Source organism: Sinocyclocheilus grahami, unplaced genomic scaffold, assembly GCF_001515645.1.
Source record: "Sinocyclocheilus grahami isolate Dianchi unplaced genomic scaffold, SAMN03320097.WGS_v1.1 scaffold297.1, whole genome shotgun sequence".
Taxonomy (NCBI): domain Eukaryota; kingdom Metazoa; phylum Chordata; class Actinopteri; order Cypriniformes; family Cyprinidae; genus Sinocyclocheilus; species Sinocyclocheilus grahami.
In genome coordinates, this window is record NW_015505476.1 from 1,319,186 (window position 1) to 1,346,150 (window position 26,965).

The following is a 26,965-nucleotide window of genomic DNA, read 5'->3' on the forward strand; positions in this document are numbered from 1 at the left end:
CGCTGAAAATACAGCTTTACATCTCACACACACACACACACACATATATATATATATATATATATATATATATATATATAAAGTTATTATTATTATTATTATTATATAAAAAAATAAATGCCCATGCTTTTGAATATATATTTTAAATAATATATTTTATAAACTGTCCTCCTGTCCACTGTCAGGGTCATAAAGGGGTGAAAGGAGAAGCTGGAGAGCCTGGAAAACAAGGACACAAGGTAAGAACTTTACAAAATGTACAAAAAGTCTCATAAATTTTACAAAGCAGGAACCAAAAGCATCTGGATTTTGTGTGCATGTGTGTGTTTGAGGTCAGCATGTGTCATGAAGTTCTGCAGAGTGAATCTGAATATGAATTAAGCAATAGGTCTGTTTTAATGAGAAAACATCGCGTTTGAGAAATTTTTTCTTCAACTGACATTTTCGAGATTATTACGGAGCTTCATTTTTAATTAAGGACTGACGTTTGGGCTGAATTATGGTGCAGGATGTATTTAAATGCTGTCTATTAAAGTTCTGTATAAGAATTATACTCCACTGGTGCATGAAGAATAATGAGGGATTTGAGTGTTGTAAGAATAAGTGCGTGTGGTGACATTTAATTCACTCAGGGCTGCTTGCTTTATTGTCCTCCAGAATCAGCACGTTTACACATCATTTACCTCAATCAAAACTTTGCAGTTCATGTTACAGTATTATGCTAAACATAAGACTATCTATCTATCTATCTATCTATCTATCTATCTATCTATCTATCTATCTATCTATCTATCGTGTATTTTGAGGATTTTTTCGATTTCAGTGTCTAAAATAGCTTTCTTTCTCTTTTTAGGGAGAGGAGGGAGATCAGGGGGCACCTGGAGAGGTCGGAGCTCAAGGCCCAAATGTATGTGCATTTCCTGTTCATTTAAGCAATCTACACTAAATTACTAAATTGATTCAGTAGCTATATCTTGATCTGGTCTTAAAGTCTTGTTTCGATTATGTGCTCTCAGGGATCACAGGGAATTCGAGGTGCCACTGGTATGATTGGCTCCAAAGGAGAAACGGTAAGATTTCGATTAAATAAGCAGTTGAGGAATATAATATTTTTACCTGTTCTTAAATATTCTAAAATATTCAGTTGTCTTTAGTTTATGTCACAACATAGTAAAAGAATGTGGCATCAGGGAGAGGGACATTCTCATTCTAGAGAGCATTTGATTGGACAAATATTTGTATACAGCCTAGTGCATACTAGATGAGAAATCTATATTTTTGTCCATTTCCATGGAAAGGAAAGACTACATTGTGAATGCATTTATAGAAACTAAAACTCATAATCTCATTTATATTTTATGGGTTTACTATTTAGAGACTCAAAAGGTTACTAATTAAACGAAAAGTTCACCCAAACGTGAACATTTTGTTATTTACTCACCCTCATGTTGTTCCAAACCTGCATGAGTTTCTTTATGTTAAACATAAAATATATTTTGAAGAATTTTGAAGAACCAAACAGTTGTTGGTCCCCATTGACTTCCATAGTAGGGAAAGAAATACTATTGAACTCAGTTTGATTACCAGCATTCTTCAAAATATCTTCTTTTATGTTCAACATAAGAAAGAAACTAATGATGACAAAATGTTCATTTTTGGGAGAACTATCCCCTTTTTATACAAAAAAAGAAAATTAGAGTGGCATTAGATGGTATACTGCAGCACTGCAACCGACATAAAAAGCTGATAACGGAGAAAAAAAATGTAATACAAAATCTGAAAATAAGTAATATGTTGTTATTTTTTACAGGGGCCTCGAGGTGTTGATGGGGACCCTGGACCTCAGGGTGTTGCAGGAGCCACGGTAATTTCTTCAAACGAAACCAATCTAATCTAAAGCCGTAAACAATCATGAAACAGGAAAGTTCTGCTTTGTTCGACAGTCTGTTTTAGCAGTGGGCATGACTTGAAGATGATGTCCTGAGCCTTGGGTGTAAATAAACAAATCAATATTAGCAGATATCTGTGGAGTGTGCTTCTATTTATCTAGGGGGATCAAGGCCAAAGAGGAGTAGTGGGAGAAACTGGCCCTAAAGGCGGACAGGTATGTGTATAACTATCATTATAACAACAAAAAGTTTAAGTTTAAGAGGTTTTTGTTTATTAAATTAGCCTTTGAGAAGTTGCCCATGATAAGCTGGATCCTAAATGGGATTTAGCCAAGTAGGACATGATCCAGGATCAACATCCTTGTTATTCCTGGAATAACATTCAAACAACCCACCAACGTTGATCCAAGAACATACCCTATTTGGCTATATCCTATCATTCTAAGGTTAATATGCATTGATTTGAATTAATCCGATTTAATGAAATGATCTCTTTCTGCAGGGACCTCAAGGGACAAGAGGCAACACTGGTCTTCCAGGGACAAAGGGAGACAGTGTATGTGGTTTACCATATAAATAAACGTTCACTTCCTTTAATGAAAATGTGGAAAAATGTGGCTGGTACCATGGTACAGTGATGGTGTCAGATGGTAACAACATGAAAAATATGGCAGTATGGTACTTTTTGTGAGAGTAGATAAAAGGATTTACTTAAAGGCTTACTTGTATGCATCCAAACAGCACCAATCTGTGTCTTTCTCCAGGGTTTGCCAGGTGTGAATGGACGTGAGGGAATCCCTGGCATGCCAGGTGCCAAGGTACAGCAAAATCTGGCTTCCGTCATTCAAACATGGTCATGTAAAAAAAGTGACAGTGGTAATAATGGCGTTTAAAAAAAAACTTATTACAGGGTGCTGGCGGAAAACCTGGAAGCCCTGGGGAAGTTGGACTTCAAGGACTCCCTGTAAGTCTTAATGTAGAAATAAAGAAATGCATTCAGACTGTGAAGAAGGTCAAACACATTTGCCAGAGAATAATAAAGTTCAAATGCAGTATGCAAATGTTTAATGGTTTGAGCTCAGTAAGGTTTTTTTGTGCTTTTTTTAGATTGAAATATTTCACATTATTACTGCTCTACTGTATTTTTGATCAAATAAATGCAGACTTGGTTAGCATAAGTGACTTCTTTCAAAAACCTTAAAAAGTTAACTTTAAATGGTAGTGTATGTGAACTTTCACCTTCTTTCTACAGGATGCAGTACAATGAGTCACTTTTATTTTATCCTTGTCAGACATACATAGTTGAATTCTGAACTTTTTGTCTCATGTCATGTTCAACCTGTCTCCTTTAAAGCTATTAAGTAGCTACAAATTTCAATAATTTATTTCGATTTCAAATTTGCTAAGGGCAAGATTATAAAATACTTCTGACTTTATGCAGCATGATGTCAGGTCTTCATGACTAATTTTTGAGACTTTTTTTTGTTGTTGTTGAGAAAATCATTAATTTGAGACTGTTCAAATCCACCCCTTGGATTTGTCTTTGATCTAACAGAACAAAGAGAAGGCGTTTTACATCCTTCAGGAGATGTAGCCTTGACAACTGCATTTTGATATTTAGTGACTTTTATTTCATGTCTGCAGGGTTTACCAGGAAACCCAGGACCAAAAGGTGGAGGTGGAGAGAAGGTGAGAGATGTTGCTAAATGTATCTGTGCTCGGTGCAAAGTCATCACATTTTTTAACACCCTGAACTGACAAAAGTTTTTTCAGGACAATGAAGCAAAAATAACTTATGTCTCAGAACCACAGGCTGTTAAAGCTGAAGCTGCTATTTTTATTTTAAGATGCTTTCTCCCATCTCAGTTTTTATATTCGAAGACAAAAAAAAGCCATTTGTAGGTTGGTTTTAGCATTGTGCCAATATTAACATTCTGGCTGAAACAGATACTCTGATAATTATTTTAAAGTTATGGCTTACTTGACTTACTATACTTTTTGTCTAAATACATTAACTAAACACTAAAAACTAAAATCAACCATTTGAAGTGCTATAGTATATATTCATTTAGAATTTTTTTACAGACTACATTTAAGTGTTATTTTATAATTAAAAATATTAGTTTTAAGATTTAAAGATTAGTGTAATTAAGACAACAGATTTTAAGATAATAATAGGGAAATGAGTGTACAAAACTAAATATCCATTCAATTAGCATCAGCTAATCCAATATTTGCCAATAAAAAAAAATCTGTATTATCAGCCAATAACTGATTTAATTGCAATGTATTGCGCATCCCTAGTTGTATTTTTTTTTCTAAAATGTGTGTCACTGTGGCTCTTTTAGCATTGTTTGTTTCAGTGGCCCAAAACAGAAACATTGGCTTATTATTTTTTGCAATTTTCAATTTGATGCCATTTTAAGCTACTATGAAGCTTTAAGCTACTATGTCACGCACAAACCTACTCTGCCTGTAGGTTATTATGAACACTTTATGATATACTTGCTCCAATTACAGGGTAATTCAGGACAACCGGGCCTCATCGGTACTATGGGATCTGCAGGTAAACCGGTAGGTAAACCATCCAATGGCTTTGCCATTAGTGTGCAGGAATAGATTATCTGACACTAAATGTCTCTGTTCAGGGGGAACGTGGAGAACAAGGAGAATTTGGACCCATTGGGCCTATTGGACAACCTGTGAGTACCCAATGCAGTATGACTAACAGCTAATGGACAGGCTGGATGTGTCTGTGTTTACTCACCCAGGAATATTTCCCAAATGATGATAGTTTCCTTCTGTTTAGGGAGACCGAGGAGAGCATGGGCCACCTGGGCCGATGGGAAAACCAGGAGCCAGAGTAAGTGCATAATCTGTATAATGATATGGTTGTGGTTTCAAAGCAAGCATCTTCCGTACTTTACTTTCATCATGCAAATTACCGAACAAAGTAAAAGTCCTTGCCTGTAGAGAGATGGGGGTCCTAAAGTTGCATTCGTTGCTCAGAGGTTTCTCTTTGAGGCTCAGCATAACACCCGGTTTTAGATGTTTCTCCTTAAAAAGAAATAAAAATAGGCACAAATTATATCAAATATTTGCTAGCTATACAATTAATGTGGATAGTATAGTTCAGATGATTTGCTTCTGAAAGGGTTTAATGAGAAATGTTGGAGTTCAAATTGAAAAGTCAGATTTTATGTGCAGAAATATCCAAGAAGCAGTAGACTTCAGGTTTCATGTCTTACCGTTTTGTCTACACTGCAAAAAAGAATCGATCTTAATCAGTATCATTTGCCTTTTGTCCAAAACAAATATTATAACATCCATAAATCACATTCATTTCGACTGCGAAGTGAAATATATATTTTTAATTTAGGTTTTTCGTTTTTTTTTAGCATCGTTGGTAAATTGTTGTTTCTTGTTTTAAGCATGAAATATACTAAACTTATTTATTTATTTCTAAAAAGGAGAAAATGTCACAGTTTTGCTTGTCAAGTAAATTCGTCTTGTATTAATGATGTTTAGATATTTAGTTACTGGAAAATGAGACAAACATACTGAATAAGAAAATTATTTTGTGCTGTGTTAGAGAAACTACTGACATTAAAGAGATCTCATTTGCAATTTTTCTTTCCTATAAGCTGGCAGCAAACCCAAAGTTCAAAACAAGTCATAGGCAGCATTACATTTAAATTATTCTATTATCCCTGTGTTCAAAGAGAAAGCAAGTCATTTTGACATCCACTAAACTCAATCGCTTTTACTTATTTAGATGGTTTGGTGCGCAGTGAATTCAAAAAACTTTTCACTAATAGTCTTTTAGGGGAATTCATGACTTTTATATTATGCTAATTTGAGGGTCAAACCAAGGCAAATATTCATAGTACTGAAATGCAGACACTGCGGGTAAGAAGGGAATCTTCATGCTGTGGCCCATGGAAGAGATTGGAGCCAGCGGTCTCTCTCTTGAACGGGATTTCACCCCACAGCTTTCACAGTAAAGAGTAAACAGTCAAAAGAATGTCTCACAGCAGTGTCTCTCAAACAGCCCTCTGTTCCCCTGCCATTCCCATGAGCACACACTTATCTACACACACAAACACTCACCCTCACACTTCAAATATTTAAACATGATTATGTCAATATTGTAAACAATTTGTAACCTTATACATTTTCTAAATTAAGAATACAGGGTTTCAGCAGGTTGTATGAAGTTTAAAAAAGGAAAAATGGAAAGGAAAAAAGGGAAAATGGAATGGAACACACAATGTCTTTTATTAGCAACAGTGCAAAGCTTGAAAATACAACTTCCAATAGATCTCCATTACTTAAAAAAAGCTTAAGTCTTGAATAGTTCTGCTACTGACCACTGGAATATGGAAATACCATTTACTGTATCTTCTGCTCACACTGCAAAACACTGCAAAAAGTGATGTTCTTCCTTGTTTTCCAGGGCAAATGTATAAAGATTCTTAAATCAGGATGCATTTTCATGAGAAAATTACATGAAATAAGTAGTCTTGTTTCACGAGAAATTGATCAAAATGAAGTGAGTTTATGATTATAACAAGAAGAAATATTTGCCAATGGGCTCATTGCATTACAATTTACAATAACAATTGTTTATTACAATAACAAGACTTCATATGTTCAATTTGCCTCCCAAGTAAATTTATCTTGATTTAAGGATGTTTAGATATTTGGTAACAAAAAATTTTAGATAACAAAAATACTGAGGAAGATTTTTTTTCATGCAACATTTAATGCCACAACTTGAATTTGACACTTTCTGCTTAAGGCCCCAATTTGTGGAATACTTTTTAAGAATCGCAGAAACCATGAAATATCATTTCATGACACAACTTTGAAATGCAGTATTTACAAACATGTATTTAAATGAACATTTATAAATCCAAATTCATAAATATTCAAATTTCAACTATATATTCAGATTTATATCTACATATTCAGCTGTTATAATGTATATAATTGTATAGAATTATCCTGCTTAGTTATTTTCTGTTATATATATATACTGTATGTGACCCTGGACCACAAAACCAGTCTTCAGTGTACATTTTTCAAAATTGAGATTTATACATCACCTGAAAGCTGAATAAATAAGATTTCCATTGATGTATGGTTTGTTAGGATAGGACAAGGATTTGGCCGAGATACAACTATTTGAAAATCTAGAATCTGATGGTGCGGAAAAAATCTAAATATTGAGAAAATCGCCTTTTAAAGTTGTCCAAATGAAGTTCTTAGCAATGCATATTACTAATCAAAAAATTAAGTTTTGATATATTTACGGTAGGAAATTTACAAAATATCTTCATGGAACATGATCTTTACTTAATATCCTAATGATTTTTGGCATAAAAGAAAAATTTATAATTTTGACACATACAATGTATTTTTGGCTATTGCTACAAATATACCCCAGCGACTTAAGACTGGTTTTTATGCTACTTATTGATTGTTTGATTAATTAATTGATTTACGATAAAATACCATTTATAATGACATAATTTATTATAAAAATATGTTTTGGCAGATCTGTAGAATTAAAAAAAAATATTCAATTAAAAAAATGCATCCATTGAATGACTCAGTTGGACAATGAATTTCTGTTAAAACATGTAGGCTTGGAACATACAGGTATGTAACTGTAGATTAAATCAGCAGTGCAGGAAACACTGGTGTACATCCACACACCAAATTTATCAGCATTTGCCACTTTGTCCTGATCTTTCTTTTTCTCAAACCACACTCTCTTTTTAAAAATGCATGAGAGTGTTTTTGCAGGGGAACTAAAGGATTCTGCAGTCTTTGCTCTTTATTGACAAAGGTATTTGAACCTTTGCCATCTGTTTGGAAATCCTGCAGTGGGGCAGGAAGGAATAAAAAAGACATCAACCAGAATTTTACAGTAAATCCCAGACTCATACCGCATGTCATCTTACATTGTTTGTCTTTTCAGGGTCCTAAAGGTGACTTGGGCTTGCCTGGACTTCCTGGACCACCGGGCCTGCCAGGAATAAAAGGAGATAGGGTGAGGATGTCTCTGCCTACCACATTTAAAGAGATTTTTGTAATCTCAAAATATCTCAAAACAATCTCTTTAAATTGCTCTTCACTTTTTCAACATGATTTTGTTCCCCGGTGAACTGATAAAAACCTGTGCACCCTGACTTGTTGCAGTCAGGAAATCTGATTTATTAAGGAACAGCAAAGTGTACTTGGAGTTCTGCTACATCAACATCCCTGTAACTATTACAAAAAGTAATCTGCAGCTCTTTAAAAAACAGCTAACCTCTTTATATTCACTGTTCTTGCTTAATTAGACAGTGAGGGTTCTACTTTTCTAGCCTTTAAGCAATTATTATGTGCTCCCATTGGTGTTTTAAAGTTTAAAAAGCTTTGAAAGTACAATGAGGCTTTTGAAAATCAAATTGGACCGTTTTAGACTCAATGATTTCCTTAATGCATTTAAAAAAAGAACTTGAGCACCTCTAACAGATGTAGGATTTATAGAAAGAGCAAAATGCTGAACGTACATTATTGCATAACTGTTGTTATAATGAACTCTTCAGACACATACTTTCAGTTAAATATTCAAGGGAATGAATTTCTGAATGTGATATTACACAGGGTGGAGCAGGAGAACCTGGACCAAAGGGAGAACAGGTAAGAGCATGACTCACATTATCAGCAGATACTGCACTGCAGAACTAAACTGAATACATTGAATCAACCCACTACATTGCGAGTAAATCACTCGCACATGTGACTAAATCTTCGCCCTGGGCGACTAAATGATGTCTAATATTAGCCAATGGCTAATCAATTCTCAGATTTTACTCGCCAGTGTGTGAGTTGGAGGCTAAGTTTAGCACAAATATATTTTCACTCGCCGGACACTCTCTGACTGAGCGCTTCAAAGTTTCACTCTCCGTCAAGCGATCTGTGCCATTTTTCAGTTCATCTGAATGGATGCGCAGCGCACCTGTATTTGACGTACCGTAAACTCTAGGGTGTCTCACACACACGCAGAGAAAGAGAGAGAGAGAGAATTGACGCGCTACATGTAAACGACTTTCTTTGTTGTATTTTCCTGTCAAAATAATAGCGTTCCTTTTGGAATTCTTCTCGCAATTATTATTGTTTATTACTATTATCGTACTATAAATCGTTTTGATTTCAGCAAATCAGTTCGAGCGAATGCCCACAACCTGATTAATATTCATGAAACCAGCAGCTCATTAATCCTTAGTGTGTTTTATATTGCTCTTATTAGTCAAATTCGTATCATTATTATCTTATCAGTATTTTTGTTCGTTTTTTCCAATTTTTTTTTTTACAGAAACACTGAATGACAAAAAAAAGCACCACCACCAATCCTAAGTTCAGTTAAAATGACTAATATGCGTTCATACATGGTTATCAAGGTTTAATTCTAATTACTAAAGTTCTATCAATAAATAATACTTGATTATGATATTATTGCTTGACTGAATGATGTTAAGAAAACTGTGCCATTTTACAAACATATACAGTATATACTGTGTGTATATATATATATATATATATATATATCAGTCTGGCGAATAAACAAAAAAATGTACTAGCAAATGGCGATTCAATTGCCAAGGTGTCCGTAGAGGGTTGCGGATATCTTGAAAACTAACGTAAGAAAGACTCAATTTATAACCAAAACTAGCCATTCAAGACGTAGATAAATAACAGACAATAACAGAACTTATGCATATGAATTGGTGATGTGTTTTATTGTAGGGCGCTCAAGGTGACGAGGGAACACCAGGAGACAAGGGAGATGTTGTGAGTAGCTCTGAACTGCATTGCTAAAAAAATAATAAGAATACAGTAAGCTAATGCACACTGAGATTTTTTTTGATATTGTAGTGCACTTTACTTCTCTTGCTGTTTCTACACTTAGGGTGACCCTGGCCAGTCTGGAGCTAAAGGCGAAGTGAGTTTTGGATCAGTATTCTTTCTTGAATATTTATGAATTTTTGACGACGGTCTATTAGACAGTTGGCTCTGATTACAGATATCCATGGAAATATTCTTTGGCTTTATCTCAGCTCACTCTAGCCCTCAGATATGACACTGTATTGAAACGATTTACTATACGAATACACTAGTGTTACATCTATGTATGTATACTTACATCGCTGGTGTAAATTCAGGTTGGTAACCAGGGGGATCCGGGTAATAGAGGACCAGAGGGTGCCCGTGGGCAGCCTGGCATTGAGGGGCCTCCTGGCAGTCCTGGACCACGTGGCATGCAGGGGAACAGAGGCGCTCCAGGACCTCGTGGTACCCAGGGACCAGCGGTATGTTATCCACCTTTCAAAGATAGAATGATTGGCAATTACACTTCATAAGCCAAGACTGTCTATGGTTATTAAAAAAAAAAAGATCTGCCTGTCACCCAAATCTCTCTTCACGTATAAATATGCATTATCAATGTTCTATCTGCTTTTAAAGACCATTTTCTTGGTAATTTTCATTGTTTTGTTGCACATTATCATGATTTCACTTTGCATGTCTACTACAGTTCAAAAGTTTGGGGTCAGAATGATTTTTTTAAAGAAGAAATTAATACTTTTATTCAGCAAGAATGCATTATATTGATCAAAAGTGAAAGTAGAGATAACACTACAAAAAATATTTCAAATAAATGCTGTTTATATTAAGCAGCACACCTGTTTTTAAAACATTTACTTAAGATTGTAATAATGTTTCACAATATTACTGTTTTACTGTATTTTTTGATCAAATTAATGCAGCCTTGGTGAGCAGAAGAGAGCTTAAAAAAAATTGTTAATGAATTCTTACTGACCATAAACTTTTCAGTGGTATTGGCTGAACAGGACATGGTTATATTGCTATTCTGTTAGCTTATGCAATGTGTTAATGTGTTTTTATTATGAAATGTTGGTAGCTATATTGTTCTCATGTTCACATTTTAACATCAAGACCAGAGAAAAAATGATTATTATAGGTACAGGGTTCTTACAGTCATTGAAAACTTTTAAATACCATGAAAACTATTTTCTAGTCCTGTAGGTGACTATACCTTTGTTCTGTTATGCTCAAGTCAAAACATGTTTAATTGGCTAAAAATGCTGTTTGTGAGTGCAATCATAAAATGAATATCATTCATCCTTATCCAGTAATCATGAATGACAGGAAAGTTTTCGAAACTAAAAAGTCAGTTGCCAAAATCTGTGGAAACCCTGTAGTTTTTCAGCATTTTGTTGTACATACTCGTAACGTTTGGAGAGGTATCAAGAAAAACAGTACTGTGAAACATTCTGCAGCTTTTAAAAACACTTAATTCCAATTCCAAATTTTGTCTTTGTTATTTTCGGAGGCAGGGCTAATTGGTGGTCTGAAATGAGATGAAATGATCAGAATACAGTCAGAATTTGTGTGATTTTCTTCCAAACAACTCCTCCTGTGTTTACAGGGTAAAGAACCAAGTGATCAACACATCAGACAAGTGTGCATGCGCGTTATGCAGGGTGAGTCTGGAAGCAAAGATTTTTATCATTTCAGAAATAAACGTCATTTCCCTTTTAAGCATGCAGAGCCGCACTTTTGCCATCAGAGAATCTGAACTTTCCAGGCAGAAGAACACAAGCACGAACCACTGAAGGAAGGAGTGAGATGAATAGAAGGAAAATGTGTGTTTTGTTTCAAAGATTCTTTTTGATTCTACTCTGATGAGCAGAGACACTTTACTAAAGTTAGCCATCAGTTCTGCCTCTCTCTAAGTCCTCTGGAGCGCACGCCGCCGATTCCCTCATGACCTTTTCATTCACATTTCACTGAAAAATTCATTTTCGTTTCATCTAATCTGCACTTTTGCCTCATAGTGATGAGTTTCCTCCTTCAGCCTCTGCTTTCCTCTGCCAAACCCTCCCTGAAAAAGCTCAGTCAAGCATCGTGCTGCATACATTTTCAGGACGTTTTCTGACTGAAAGTTGAAATTCACTGTACCCTAGATCTTGCTCAATGGCTCAGGGCCTGGGATTGGATTCTTTACATCATGAATAAATCGGTCTGCCCTTTTATCCCTTCACACAATGGAAAAGGAAGTTGTAAAAATGGCAGCAGTGCTCTTCTTTTATGCTCAATTTCCCATAGCAAATTGAAAACGTATAAGAACACCATTCAAAGGATGAATGGAAGGAGTGGGCTTTAACAGCGTTCTGCAACACAGCTTTTAGTGAATATTGAAAGCTGGCAAAGTATCTGCTTATTCACATCAAAATATTAGAGCTATAATAAAATAAAATTAGTCTAGGGTCTTATTTTACTTCAAAAACAAAGCAACTTACAATGTGTGCAATAAAAAGTCAGAAATGTGGCTTATTTAGTATTGCACCTGGTTTGACATTTACATTTACACATTCAGCATTGATCCAATGGTCTATACAATGGACGTCAATGATAACCAAAACTGTTTGGTTACAAGTGCTCAAAATATCTTCCTTTGTGTTACACAGAAAGAAAGTCAAGTCATAAAGGTTTGGAACAACATGAAGCGGAGTAAACGATGGCAGATATTTCATTTTTGGATGAACTATCCCTTTTTGCATATTTCAAATGTTAAATGAATCTCAACCATGGGTTTACAAATGTACCGTGTGAAATATATATAAAGTAGCATAATGTAACCTAGCATAATTTCCAAATAACGTTGAGGCTGTAAAAAGCACATGAATGAGGTAAGCAGTGAAGCACTTTCTCATTGGTTGTTTACTGTTAAACAACTGGTCATACCATTTCAGCGTTTCATGGACTTTTCATAAACCAAGATTAAAAAGAGCTTAATTATTAATAATATATTCTAAATGGATGTTTTAGATCTCATTTTTGAACAATTCGTCCGTGCATGAACTGACCTCGTAATGTTTCATTAAACTATCATAACTGGATCTTCCAGTGAAACGACAGATTTCTCTCTGGTGATATATGCAGGATTTATCAAATCATATAATCCGCTGAAACCCCACCCCTGTAACCTCACATTCATCTGCCCCATTTGGGAGTGCAATGCGTTCATTTTAAAATCCAATTAGCAACCGATGCATAGAACCAAGTCCCTGGCCTGCATTTTTTCTTTTTTGATAATCCATTACCCACAAATGTACATCATAATAATGGAAGAAAAGATCTGTCGCTACTTCTGTTGCATTGCAACTTTAAGTGTAGTGTAAAGTGAAGGAATCATGAAGACAGAACAGGAAGATGGATCGTCCTCAAGGAGGCGCCCTAACATTAGTACAGAAACACAATAGACAAAACACAAAACAGTTAGTGTGAAGTGTTAGACGACTCTAATTAGTGAGTGCAACTGCAAAATCAATGGATAAATGAAATAAAAATGAGCTGTGCTAATAGCAGGGGGCTGTTCACACTCATTAGCGCATTTGGTCTTTGCCATTTCAGAGCAGCTGGCCCAGTTGGCTGCCAGTCTGAGGAGACCAGAGTCTGGAGCGGTCGGACTGCCAGGCAGACCTGGTCCCCCTGGTCCTCCCGGACCCTCAGGTGACAGCGGCTTCCCTGGGCATGCTGGTGCAAGAGGACTCCCGGGACTCAAAGGGCCTCTGGGACTTTTGGGTCTCAAGGGGCCGAAAGGTGAGTCATTATGGGACTGTGAGTTCAGACTGCTTTACAGGATCCTTGTTGATCTAGAGCAGGGTATCCCAAATGGGAGTTCATGATTTGATGAAAAGGTAATAATACAATTGAATGCAAATTTAAAATAAATAAGATACAAATAAAACACTTACTAAAAAAGATCAAATATTTGTATTGGTTTACTTGCTCTGAGTTTTCAGAGTGTTATTTTAGTGTCATTCAGAAACTAATAGTTTTTATTAATATTTTGAATCAGTGTTTGTTTTTCGATTTTCCATTTTAATTTCAGTTAGTTTTAGTAATTTTATTGTGTTTTTGTCTTTTTTTCATTTTTGTTTTTTATTTAATTTCTTTGTATTTTAGTATATCAAGTTAAAATTATGAGAAATGTTTCCAACTAGCTGTCATTTTATTTTATTTTATTTATTCATTTTAACATTTGTTTTAAGTCATGAAAATTATTTTATTTTAGTTTTAGGTTCAGTTTAAGTTTAATTACTTATAATAACCCTGCATGCAGAAAACATGCATGTGAAGTTAACTTTTTAAAAATATTAACTTAAAATCTCAGGGTGTACTTCAACTAAATATTTTACTTGACGGTCTGCTGACAAATAAAGTTTGGAACCCCCTGAATCATTGGTGTATAGGCACAGCCATGTCAGTATTTCTAGTACTGAACTAATGCATGTGTGTCGCAGGTGAGATGGGAGACAGAGGGGACAGGGGACCTACAAGTCGGGGACCCAAAGGCATGCCGGGACCTCCTGGACTACCAGGTCAGTTCTGACTCAAGTCTCTTATCCTACGTCCTCTTGTCAAAGAAAATCATAGTATTATTGCATAAATGGAAGGGGCATTAATGAATATCATCTGCAAACCAATTCAGTCTGAAACAACTCAATTTATTTCTAAAATGATGTTGGAGATATATTTAGCTCCATCCTGGTAATAGACTTTTGAAAGCAAAGTTAAATTGGTGTTAAATGAAGCTGTCAGATGTCTGATGAATTGGAGGTATATGAAGCCTTCTGTTGTCTTTGTATCTGTGTCACTGACACTTACTGTCAGTCGAATGAAGCTGTCCGTTTAAACAGGACTTCTTGCAGTCGTTACCCAGTGATCTAATTGTAACAGACAGACCTGCAGCAGTGCCATGTGCTGGTGTCATACAGTTTTTCAGCTTTATATTTCCAAGCCTTTATTTCTATGGCAAAAAACAAGCAGCTAGATACAAAAAAAAAAAAAAAGGTATGGTAAAAAAGTAATCACCCAAGTTCTGGTATTTACTCACCTTCATGTCATTTCAAACCAGTATGACTTCAGTATAACACTAAAGGAAATGCTTAGGAGAATTTAAGTGTTTTTTTTTTCTTAAAAGACAAGAAATAAATGTGGACAGACACTGAAAAATACAAAAATAACGCAAAAAGCCATAACGGTAGTTCATGTGTAATATAAAAACACCATGAAAATTGGTTATTTGACTTCCATGACTCTCAAATCTCGTTCACGTTTTTCTCCATGTGGAAATGCAAATGAGAATGACCTTAAGCTTTGGCCTTCTGCAATGATTTTAATGGGAAATGTAGTGAGCTTGAAGATGACTGACCTTGTTCTGTCTTGCAGGTGAACCTGGAAAACCAGGATACGGTCAAGATGGGCGTGATGGAGAACGGGGTTCACCTGGTACCCCGGGTCAGCCGGGCGTTCCTGGACCTCCTGGTTCAGCAGGACCACCCGGTTACTGCGATCCTTCGGCCTGTAATCTGAGCGCAGGTGCCGCCCACCAGTCCCTCAAAGACTCTAGCATGAAGGGACCAGGCGGAAACTAAGAACCTCACTGCATAGACATTGATAGATGTAAGACATTCAGAGAGACTCTGCGAAGAACACAAAACGTCATCGCCTTTGCAGATAGTTTTACAGCTGTAATGCCTAAAACACTTTACCAACTTCCTGTGTACAGAAAATGGCAGCATTTCTTGAGCCAAACTAAATATAGATATATTTTTTGCCCACCTTAAGTTATCTGCGGGTGCAAATGAGCTTTCACAGAACTTATTGTCCATCTAATGTTCTCCTGAAAGCCATTACCTGTAGACTTTAGAATTTTTTTTTTCTCAGCTCATACTAAATCTGATCTAGGAAGTGAACAAACATCAATGTGACCTTCAGGCCGGAGGCCTTTTTAATTTCTGTGTGCCAAAGATAAACCTGCCAGAAATATTGACGGTGCTAGAAGTATATAACCCGAAACGGCTGCCAGAGACCTGCTGTCAGAAACAAAAAGGAGAGAGGATATATATAGATATGCTGCAATGTATTCTGTACATCTATGTAAATGATTTAAATGTGGTTTTGTAAGAAATTCACTTCCCCTGCTAAATAACATTTGTGTGATTTATTGTTCCAGGATTGTTGATGCATGACCTTTTTGTGACATTTACACACAAGAGAAATGCAGAGGTGTCGTTCCATGGTATTTCTATTTATTTTACATAGGTGTTCGATGACGATGAAGTTTGTACAGAGAACCAAGGGAAACACATTTGAATAAATGTGATGTTTTTATATGAATTCAAAATAAATGTAGGTCTCAAACATTCTTATGCCTTTTCCCCTTTCAAGTAACACTTCCTTGTTGAATAGCCCGGCTGCACTTATCACAGCTTTTTCCACACTCTTTCTCACTTAAATAACTCATTACATGCCAGTGCAAAAATGTTGGCACAAACACATTTCGATTGCTCTTTCAGTGTAAATGCTCATTTAGAGATGCAGGCAAACCAAAGTCAGCAATAATCAGAAACGAAATCAAGCGAGGGAGATGTTAATTACATAAAATGTCATTCACTTCGATTAAAACTTAAAACATCAGTTCAGACTAGACAATGGTTAAGCATTAAGTTAATGAATGTTAATTAAAAAGAGAAATTTCATTAATACATAAAGTGGCCTCAAAGAGCATTTGGACACTTTAGACATGCCATTGAAGTAGAAAACAAACATTTCACAAAACAAAGTTATGTTTTAAACAATAATAATTTAAAGGAATATTTCATCCAACAACTAAAAAGTGCTTAAATGTACTTATCTATGATGTAGATGAGTTTGTTTCTTCATCAGAACAAATTTGGAGAAGTTTAGCATTATATCACTTCCTCACCAATGAATCCTCTGCAGTGAATGGGTGCCGTCAGAATGAGAGTCCAAACAGCTGATAAAAACATCACAATAATCTACCAGTAATTAACATCTTGTGAAGTGAAAAGCTGTCTTCTTAAACAAATGCATCAAGGCATTTGAACTTTAATTCATCGCTTCTGGCCAAAATACGAGTCCATAATACATAAGTGCGCTTCCTCCAGTGAAAAAGTCATTCCCCTGTTGTCAGCTCACATCAAAAATCTACCAACACATTTTATAACCGTTTTAGACTGTTCTTGCCTGTAAACGATGCTTGATCTCTGCATATTTCTCTCCTGATTCAGAAGGTGACGTTTTTCCTGAAGAAAGCAAGATTATTGATAGAGGACTTGTATTTTAACTGGAAGCAACAGTTTGAAGTTAAAAAAGTCATAATGGTGGATTTGTTTATAATAAACATGCAGCTTTTTACTTCACAAGACATTAATTGAAGGACTAGAGTCACGTGGATTACATTGTGGTGTTTTTATCAGCTGTTTGTACTCTCCTTCTGACGGCACCCATTCACTGCAAAGGGATCCACTGGTGAGCAAGTGTTGCTAAATTTCTCCAAATCTGTTCTGATGAAGAAAAACATTTATAGTATATCTTAGATGGCCTAAAAAGTCGACCCTTTTATTTATTTATTTTTTTTAAGCAAATGTTCATTTTTGGGTGCACTACTCCCTTTAAGTGCCAAAATTCTTTCTGAGGCCACTGGTCATATTCATATCTAATGCACTCAACAATCTAAACAACAACAATGTAAGTGGAATGCTGAAAGACTGAACTTGAGCATCCTAAAACACAATCTAATGCATATAATTAACAAAATAGCTTTGTACAGCACATAATCTAAGCTAAATATGAAAGGTATTGCAATTTGGCATAGAGTCACACAAGCATGAGAAACACCCAATACAGTTAAACTAATATTAACAAATATTATACATCACACAACAAAAAAAGTACAAACATTTCTCAAATCAGGTATCTACCTCTAAAATAATAGTAATGAACCAAACATGTTAGTACATTCAATCTACAACAGTCTCCAATGGCAATAGTTCTCAACTTTTGCCTACCATTTAAACCGAACGCCATGCTTATATTGTCTCTCATAAAGTACATATTGATTGACCACATTTCACAATGGATTGTGTCATTAAGTCAGACAAATACAGTTGCATATTGAGAGACACGTAAGACACTACTGTTTCACAATGAATGTTAAATTAAACACATTTATTAAAACAATGCACAATTATATAAATATGCAAACCAAATGCATTTGCACAAGCACAAAAAGGCAAAGGAACTGACAAAGGATGTGTGGTACTGTAACTGACCACAATGAGAACAGAACCATATTGAAACAGAATCATCTTCCAGATATTCCATCAGGTGATGCAATGCATATCAGGTAGATGTGGTGTTTTGTCTTAAGACTGTCCTTCAAGTAAGTCCACAGGTTTAGCCCTTGAAAAGAATATTGTATCCATGCTACATGTCATTAATAGCCCATTTCTGTAAATTAAGTTAACTGTACTAATATAAAGAAGACAAAGCCGTGCCGACTCTGAGATGCTTACTTGGAAGGATTCTCTCTAATGCGTGTTAAATAAGCAGTTCAACAATCTCTCACAAGAGTCTTATGTCCTGAACCATCAAAAAAATGTTTTAACTCTCAGCAGAGGTAATCTGGTACATTACATATACAAATAAGAAGCATAAAATTAATGAGTAAAACAGCAAAAAAAACTATTAAGGGTTTGCTTTGTCACTTAACTGTAGGTGCAATAGAAAAGATTTCTGCAGTTCTTAAAAAGTCTTAATTTGACCTTCCACAAATTGAGGCCTAAAAAGGTCTTAAATCAGAGCATAAATCATCAAGTCATGGCTTTAAATTTGACATGCTTTAAAAAAATCTATAGCTTCCTCTGTATTTTTGTTTCGATTTCCAAAACAAATATCTAAACATCCTTAAATCAAGATATATTACTTTGGATGCAAACTGAACATATCAAAAATTGTGACTTTATGCTTAAAACTAGAACAAACATCTGTCACTGGGGTTTGAAAACTTGTTTTTCCCTTTCAATTAAGTTTTTCAGATTTTTTTCTGAGCCCACTGACAGTTATTGTTCTTGTTTTAATCATATAAACTCAATTCTTTCTGATCAATTTCTCATAAAACAAGATTTCTTATTTGATGTAATTTTGCCAGTCAAGTACTGTAAAAGATCTTTAGACATTTGCACTGGAAATCCCAACAAAAATACTTAGGAAGAACAGCACTTTCTGCAGTGTGATCAGAAGATAAAGTAAAATATTCAGTAGCAGAGGTATTCAAGCCATAAGCTTTTGCTTGTTTGCTTGTTTTTGTAAAATGAATTTAAAAAATCATGGAGATTTGTTAAAAGTTGTGTTGCCAAACTTTGAAACATTGCTAATACAAGACAATATTGACATACTGTGTTCCATTCAATTTATTTACTTGGTTTACTTCTTTACTTGGTCTTAAATTTACCTTCATAAAACCCTGGGAGAAAGGAAGGAAAGAGAGAAAGCAAGAAAGCTGTAATGGAGGAGACTGGGAAGACTGTTATCCGTCCACATGACTCCAGCAACCTTCATCTTCACAACAGAGCCAGATGGATGAAGTCAAAAGATTCAATGACTCGTATGTGCCTTCAGTAAATCTCATCTTACTGATGCTGGATCAAGATATTACAGATATCTATAAAATAAATAAAAACTCAATCCAGACTGCAATCCTAAAATTGTACACAAATAAATAAAGAACTAAATTACACAGAAACATGGTCTTAAGACGCATTGCTGCCCATGAAAAGTAAAATCTACAAAGTTTGAAGTTAACTGGCTTAGCATCTGTTAAACTGTGAAAATGAAATTGACAAAGATATCGTCTTATAAAAAATATTCAAGTAACATGGATGGACGCTTTCCATACAAAGCAAAAGAAATTAGAGATAAATATATTCAAATGCAAATAAAAATCACTCCACATCTTTTCTTAGGAAAAACAAACCAGGTACACAACAAAATATACATACAACACCAGTATAAAGGTGTTTAAACAGTCAGAAAAAGGAACAGCGCTTATTTTCCTGTAAACAATTAAAGCTTATTAATATCATGAACAATTTTCACCTCACCAGCACTGGCCAACACAGCAAAATCAATACAATTATTTCTTTCATCATTCTTTGCTGTGTTTGATCAAAACTTAACATACAATTCTGATACCACTTTGAAGATCTGGGATTCAAGAAACGATTAAGAGCTATTTTGAATTTTAATTTGTCGTTATAATTGTTCTACTTGAGTTATGCTGATTACATAATTTGTAAGTAAAAATATTTTTGAATATATTTATTTATAATTATTAGGGATGCACAATATTGGATTTTTGCCGATATCCGATATGCCGATAATTTTCAACTCATTTTGGCCGATAGCCGATACATAATTATTTTAAATTTTGGTTAGTTTTTTAACACAAACTTATTTTTTAGAATTAAATAAACAATAATAAAGTTCTTTTATAATGACAGTACATTGAAGATTTGAAAATAACTATAAATAAACTATATATTAATCACTGCATTTTTTTCAGAAAGATGCAGTGGAAACCTTAACATTTTATTTTATGATTTAACATTTGTAAATGGTCTAAAGCAAAAAAAAGTTGTAAAAATTCAAAAAATCTTTTAGAGCTCATAATTTGTTTAAAAATATAACATTAATGAATAAATCAGTATAAAAAAATTATTAAATTAAAGAGTCATGTTTGTGATTTTTTTTTGTTCATGTAAGCTATAGCTTGACCTTTAAATCAAAACATACTCATGATTTTATGGCATCAATTACGGCTTTAGTTAATCAGAAACACAGTCTAAATATTATTGTGCATTTTGCTTTCATTTTATTAGAAGTAGGCCAACAGCGCCCCCTACGGAATTAAAACTCCTTACTGAGCGGACACTAGGACCCAGGGGAGGCTGCTGCTGCATGTGCTATTACTGTTTACTCTATCATACACCGAACACGTAATTGTGTACCTGCATTCTCAGTTTAAATGCAGCGATCCAAAGCAGTGAATCTAATTACCATTCAGGCAAAACTTTGCTTCAAGAATGAGCCACAATGCTGACTTGATCTAATCGCTAGCACACCCTGAGCACATGTGAGTTAATGTATTCCTCTTATCGGCAAGACATATCGGCATAATCTTTCATATCGGGCAGATGCCGATATTTACATTTAAAGCCATTATCGGCTGATTCCGATATTGGTCCGATAATATCGTGCATTCCCTAATAATTATTAAATAAATAATAGAATAAATACTACACTACAAAACAATAAATGAAAATTTTACATTATTACTTTATAATTTATTTACTATGAATTATTAAATTGAAATGTTTAATTGTTTATAATTTTACTAGTGGTCTCACGTTTTTGAGTTGAATTACTGAAATAAATGAACTTTTCCACGACATTCTAATTTATTGAGATGCATCTGTATATGTGTCTGAGGTGATAATCATAACAATAACTCCCTACTCAAGCAATGTTCCTCCCGCAGGGCTGGAAAGTACACTTATTTTAAAAAAAAAATCAAAATTAAATGTCTGAAAAACAATTACAATGTCTGTTATTTACGTTAACTTCATATTTGTTAACATACTCGTTTTCTATTTTAGATTGCATAGAGCCATCACAATTGAATCAAAACTCAACTTCACAACAGCTTCAAGAAAAAAAAACAAATGTAAATTCTCATTCCACTTGCATTCGCCATGACCGCGCCGCCTCAGATAAACCTGTCCGGTGTGATTAGTGTAATGATGAGATTTGAATTCTCACGTCATACCCACAAAACATGGGAAATGAGTAAATGCATTGGTCACAAATATGGGAAATGAAACGGAGATAAATTATGAAAAGACATCACCAGTAATGGCTGCTCTGTGTGGATGAGGTTTGTGTGTTTCTTCTCCTCCAGAAGGGATCCTACGTTTGTTTCAATAGGATTTAATGCTTGTGTAGATGAGCTGGTTCACAGATTTCCAGGATCTAATCGGGTTTTGATGAGGATGTGTCAGATTCTAGCCGTCCCGTCTGGCGTAAGGATGGAAGCAGTCGCTGGGGTTACATCTTCCCTCTGGCCCCGGAGCACCTTTGGGACCCTGGAATCCTATTCCAGTTGAGCCTGTAGACAAATCAAGAACAGGTAATAAATACCAGAATAAACTAAATTTTTCAAAACATACTACTGAGGTGTTGCTATGCAGTTGCTGGTTTTCTGGTGATTTCTATGAGCAGTAATAATAGTGATAATGATGTTTGCCTTTCTAAACACTGTTATTTAAAGGCACTTTTACTGTAGAGTGATCACGACAAAATAGTGCAGCATATAAGCACAATAAAACTTCTTTTTATGGGCTTGTTACCCTTTAACTGCAGAAGATGAGAGAAAGAGGGAAATCAGAGCATACGCTGATAACAGTGTGCCGTGCAATTATAAAGAACCCCCAGTTAAAGTCTCTTTTGTATTTTTTCATTTGAAGAACAATAAGTGAGCACTTTGTACCTCTATAAAAGGGCCGTTCATTAAAGAATGCCGTAGTCATTAGTTTAGTTTGGTGCCATTATCTGCCTGTGCTTTTAAAAAGTAAAACATTAAAGCACCAATTTAAATAATTGCTTCTATCTCTGTGTTGCAGATTTCAAGAGTGTGAAAAGTGTAAAGAACGGCCATTATGGAAATGTATTTACAAGTCTTTCCGGACCCCAACAAAAACACAAAGCAAGGTTTTTTTTTTCTATTGTTCTACATGAGTTTGATCTAGCCTGTCCATCTAGCCTATCCACGCTATTATATAACAGATAATGTACCTCTCACTCTTAAAAGCAATAACCAACAACAAGTTCCTTTGTTTTTTTTTAATTATCTCTACTCATTATGTGGTGTCACGGCTCATGTATTAAAGGAATATTCTGGGTGAAACACATATTAAGGTCCAGTGGTAGTATCTGAGGCATGCTGTCCAAAAATAATTCAATTTACTCCTCATTTTGTAAAAACAAAGCTATTCTATGGAAACCTATAGGCAAAGACACCATGAAAAGTTTAGAGCAAAAATACAAAGGACTTCAAAAGGTTGGGGATTATACGATTTTTTAAAAATGTTTTTGAAATTCTCTTATGCTCACCAAGGCTGCATTTATTTACAAAAATACAATAAAAGCACTAATACTGTCAAATATTATTACAATTTAAAATAGCTGTTTTTATCTGAATATATTATAAAATGTAATTTATTCTTGTGATGGCAAAGCTGAATTTTCAGCAGCCATTACTCTAGTCTTTAGCGTCACATGATCCTTCAGAAATCATTTTAATGTAATGATTTGGAACTTAGAACCATGCCTTATTATTATCAATGTTGAAAACAGTTGTGCTGAATAATATTTTTTGTTAAAAACCACGATACTTCATATCAGGATTCTTTGATAAAGAGAAAGTTGAAAAGAACAATATTTATTTGAAATATAAATTTTTTGTGACAGTATAAAGGTCTTTCTGTCATTTTTGATCAATTTAATTAATTTGTTTTCAAAAATCAAACAACAACAAAAAAAACCCCATATATAATCGAAATTATTTTCTGCGGTAAATAAAATACACGTCACAGATAGAAAGTCAACAAACTTTAAAATGTTCATCCAGAATTACCTGGTGGGCCAGTGGGGCCTGGAGCTCCTGGAAGTCCTAACCCCATTTGACCTCGTTCCCCTTTCTGCCCTCGATACCCTGCAGGGGTAAAACACACAAATACACAACGTCAGATATACAGAACATATCATCCTTTATCAAATCTATGCAGGCAGGAGTGATTATGAGAAGGGAGAGAGTGATGGTCATATAATGATTTTATTATAATTCTTTGTACTGTATTCCATTATTACCACCTTTTACTAACAGGCAGAATTTAGCATCACTACACTATTTAATTAGTACTTTGTTAAATGAATAATCATTGACATACTTTATCTTAACAGTTTCTAGATTCAGTTCATCTCAGACTTTGCATTTCCATAAAAGTGTGGCCTCCAGATGGAAACGGTACATAAGGCCCTGTCCAAATCTGCCGTATTACACAACTAGTCTCAGATCCTTCAGAACTCAAACAGTTTTCTAAGCCCTTTAGGAGAAATGACAAATCCATCTATCAGAAACACGCTTTCAAAGTATTTAAGGAGCACCACAAATGCTGACAGTGCTGGACGGCATGTCACACGCAGCGGGCAGGCAAACCAACAAACAAAAACACATTAGCTGTTGCTGATCTTTAAGTCTTGTTTTCACACACCAATCTTTATAATGGCATGCAGAAAACTGCCTCCAGTCAAAATACACATGCATTAGTGATGCGTTTCCTCTGAGGCAGACCAAGTCTAGCCTGAAAGAGAAACAGTGTAGCAGTTAATAAACAAGAAAATACCCAAGAGATGCCAAATAATGCAGTAATTGACAGTGTCACCAGTACCAGTTTTTGCATGTGCAACTTACACAAGCAAACTAACTAAAGTGTGTCCGGACACCTTCAGATGCATTCATCCAATGCAATGGCATTCCACGGACGGACGGCACTCTACCTGCGGCATCACATCATGGCTTCCTGTGGCCGCTCACAATCACTGCATTACCACCCCTGCTTGAGGGGGAGTTCATACTGCACAGTTATAACAGGGGGGAAAAAAGCGGCAGGGGGAGCTGCAATACAATACTAGCGAAATGCAGCCTGCAGCAACATCTACAAACTGTCATCTTTCGCAGATCTTACATTTAAAATAATTTTTCATACTCAGAAAAAAAGACAAGAAAAATGAGAATGAAAACATGAAATATCACATAGAAATATATTTACATTTAATTAATCTTAAAACAGCTTCGCACTTCCATAAAATGTGCAGATTTGCTCATAGAAACCAGTAGCAAATTAAAAAAATATATATATTTATAAATGTTGTATTGAGATTATCAAAATCCTGGTACATTTCTCTGCATAAAACGACATTTTTTTTTTACATTCATATAATATTGCACACACAGCATAATAAGTTTGATTGGGTATGTTCTTGGCATGCAGGAAAAAAAAGAGTTTAAAATATGAATTAGATCAATTTTATTGAAACCAAGCATTTCATCACCCTAGAAGATTTAAATACAAAAAGTTGCAAAGGGATTAAAAAATGTTATCCCAAAAAACTTGCTACACAAAAGCATGGCTGATAACACGTCGTAAAATAGTTGCATAAGTAGTTTTAGATGTTATGAGGTTATATGACTCTCAAATTGCATGAACCATATATATATATGTGGTTCATGAGCACAAGAAACCTCCAGTTTTTGCATGTGCAACTTACACAAGCAAACTAACTAAAGTGTGTCCGGACACCTTCAGATGCATTCATCCAATGCAATGGCATTCCACGGACGGACGGCACTCTACCTGCGGCATCACATCATGGCTTCCTGTGGCCGCTCACAATCACTGCATTACCACCCCTGCTTGAGGGGGAGTTCATACTGCACAGTTATAACAGGGGGGAAAAAAGCGGCAGGGGGAGCTGCAATACAATACTAGCGAAATGCAGCCTGCAGCAACATCTACAAACTGTCATCTTTCGCAGATCTTACATTTAAAATAATTTTTCATACTCAGAAAAAAAGACAAGAAAAATGAGAATGAAAACATGAAATATCACATAGAAATATATTTACATTTAATTAATCTTAAAACAGCTTCGCACTTCCATAAAATGTGCAGATTTGCTCATAGAAACCAGTAGCAAATTAAAAAAATATATATATTTATAAATGTTGTATTGAGATTATCAAAATCCTGGTACATTTCTCTGCATAAAACGAATTTTTTTTGACATTCATATAATATTGCACACACAGCATAATAAGTTTGATTGGGTATGTTCTTGGCATGCAGGAAAAAAAAGAGTTTAAAATATGAATTAGATCAATTTTATTGAAACCAAGCATTTCATCACCCTAGAAGATTTAAATACAAAAAGTTGCAAAGGGATTAAAAAATGTTATCCCAAAAAACTTGCTACACAAAAGCATGGCTGATAACACGTCGTAAAATAGTTGCATAAGTAGTTTTAGATGTTATGAGGTTATATGACTCTCAAATTGCATGAACCATATATATATATGTGGTTCATGAGCACAAGAAACCTCAAACTTGATACAGTAAATCATTTAATTTTAAGAACACGTTTTAAATAAAAATGAACAAGTAAAGCTAAATGGCACAAAAATCACAAAGCAAAAGCATTTAACTTCAAGAGCAGCATTTGGAAGCGTTTTCGAGCAAAACCACCTCTTTCGGGTCACAAGAGAGGATACAAAGACGTATTAATGTTGCCAATTCTCATTTAGTTTAACTTGCAAGAAAACTGACCCTGAGTGGAATTAATGTGACTCAGATGTGTAAAGTGACCGAGATTGCAGAGATATTTTTCTTCATTTTAGCATATTACGTGAAAAAAAAAAAGTGGTTAAATTGAGGATTCCAAAGGAGGACAGACTGCAGCAGAGGATGACGAAAAATTATGAGGAAATATTACCCACAAACTTCATCATCAACATCAACATCTGACAAATTAAAACAACAAAGACTGCTGAATTTCTGACTAAGCAGGAGTTTAAAATTCCTATTTTTAATTTCCTCCTGACACCTCACATTGTGGAGAAATGTTCCTCTCCAGCAATCTCCAAAGCATAGTCTACAGTAAAATGTGCCACACAACACAAATACACAGTAAAAGTGATACAAAGTGGCTTTTCAGAGCTTCACCTGCTGTTAAAAATGCATCTACACAATCTGGATATCAATAATACAACGTTCACAACATAACATATATGTATGTATACACACTCAAAGTATGTTTTCTTTGCATGGACGTCACTTATTAGAGTTCAAATGTACACAACATAGTCTTATATCTTGAAAAACATCATAAGAACTCAGACAGAAGAAGCAGAACCGAACTGCTAGTCATTACTGATGAGAAATGCTAGAGGAGCAGTACGTTAGTTGCCTGTCTTTGATGAATGTTCAGAATTGATTATTTTCTTCGGGGGGGGG

General features: G+C 35.0%; 2 protein-coding genes across 2 annotated transcripts in view; one reads left to right on the top strand and one right to left on the bottom strand.

The window, feature by feature from the left end:
* LOC107601058 (collagen alpha-1(IX) chain-like) overlaps positions 1-16,460 on the top strand; it is a 21,087-nt gene extending 4,627 nt beyond the window's left edge. Inside the window, exons 12-32 of the mRNA XM_016293070.1 lie at positions 186-239; positions 854-907; positions 1,017-1,070; positions 1,811-1,864; positions 2,051-2,104; positions 2,392-2,445; positions 2,654-2,707; positions 2,800-2,853; positions 3,534-3,578; positions 4,410-4,463; positions 4,538-4,591; positions 4,699-4,752; positions 7,876-7,947; positions 8,547-8,582; positions 9,690-9,734; positions 9,853-9,885; positions 10,106-10,252; positions 11,392-11,446; positions 13,380-13,568; positions 14,273-14,350; positions 15,201-16,460. Of these exons, the coding sequence (XP_016148556.1) occupies positions 186-239; positions 854-907; positions 1,017-1,070; positions 1,811-1,864; positions 2,051-2,104; positions 2,392-2,445; positions 2,654-2,707; positions 2,800-2,853; positions 3,534-3,578; positions 4,410-4,463; positions 4,538-4,591; positions 4,699-4,752; positions 7,876-7,947; positions 8,547-8,582; positions 9,690-9,734; positions 9,853-9,885; positions 10,106-10,252; positions 11,392-11,446; positions 13,380-13,568; positions 14,273-14,350; positions 15,201-15,406 (1,500 nt within the window). The 3' untranslated portion in view covers positions 15,407-16,460. The remainder of the gene's footprint in view (positions 1-185; positions 240-853; positions 908-1,016; positions 1,071-1,810; positions 1,865-2,050; positions 2,105-2,391; positions 2,446-2,653; positions 2,708-2,799; positions 2,854-3,533; positions 3,579-4,409; positions 4,464-4,537; positions 4,592-4,698; positions 4,753-7,875; positions 7,948-8,546; positions 8,583-9,689; positions 9,735-9,852; positions 9,886-10,105; positions 10,253-11,391; positions 11,447-13,379; positions 13,569-14,272; positions 14,351-15,200) is intronic.
* Positions 16,461-21,309: 4,849 nt separating this feature from the next.
* The window catches only part of LOC107601030 (collagen alpha-1(XIX) chain-like), a 99,076-nt gene continuing 93,420 nt past the window's right edge, over positions 21,310-26,965 (bottom strand). The window contains exons 39-40 of the mRNA XM_016293045.1: positions 23,530-23,607; positions 21,310-22,002 (exon numbers count right to left, since the gene is read on the bottom strand). Of these exons, the coding sequence (XP_016148531.1) occupies positions 21,899-22,002; positions 23,530-23,607 (182 nt within the window). The 3' untranslated portion in view covers positions 21,310-21,898. The remainder of the gene's footprint in view (positions 22,003-23,529; positions 23,608-26,965) is intronic.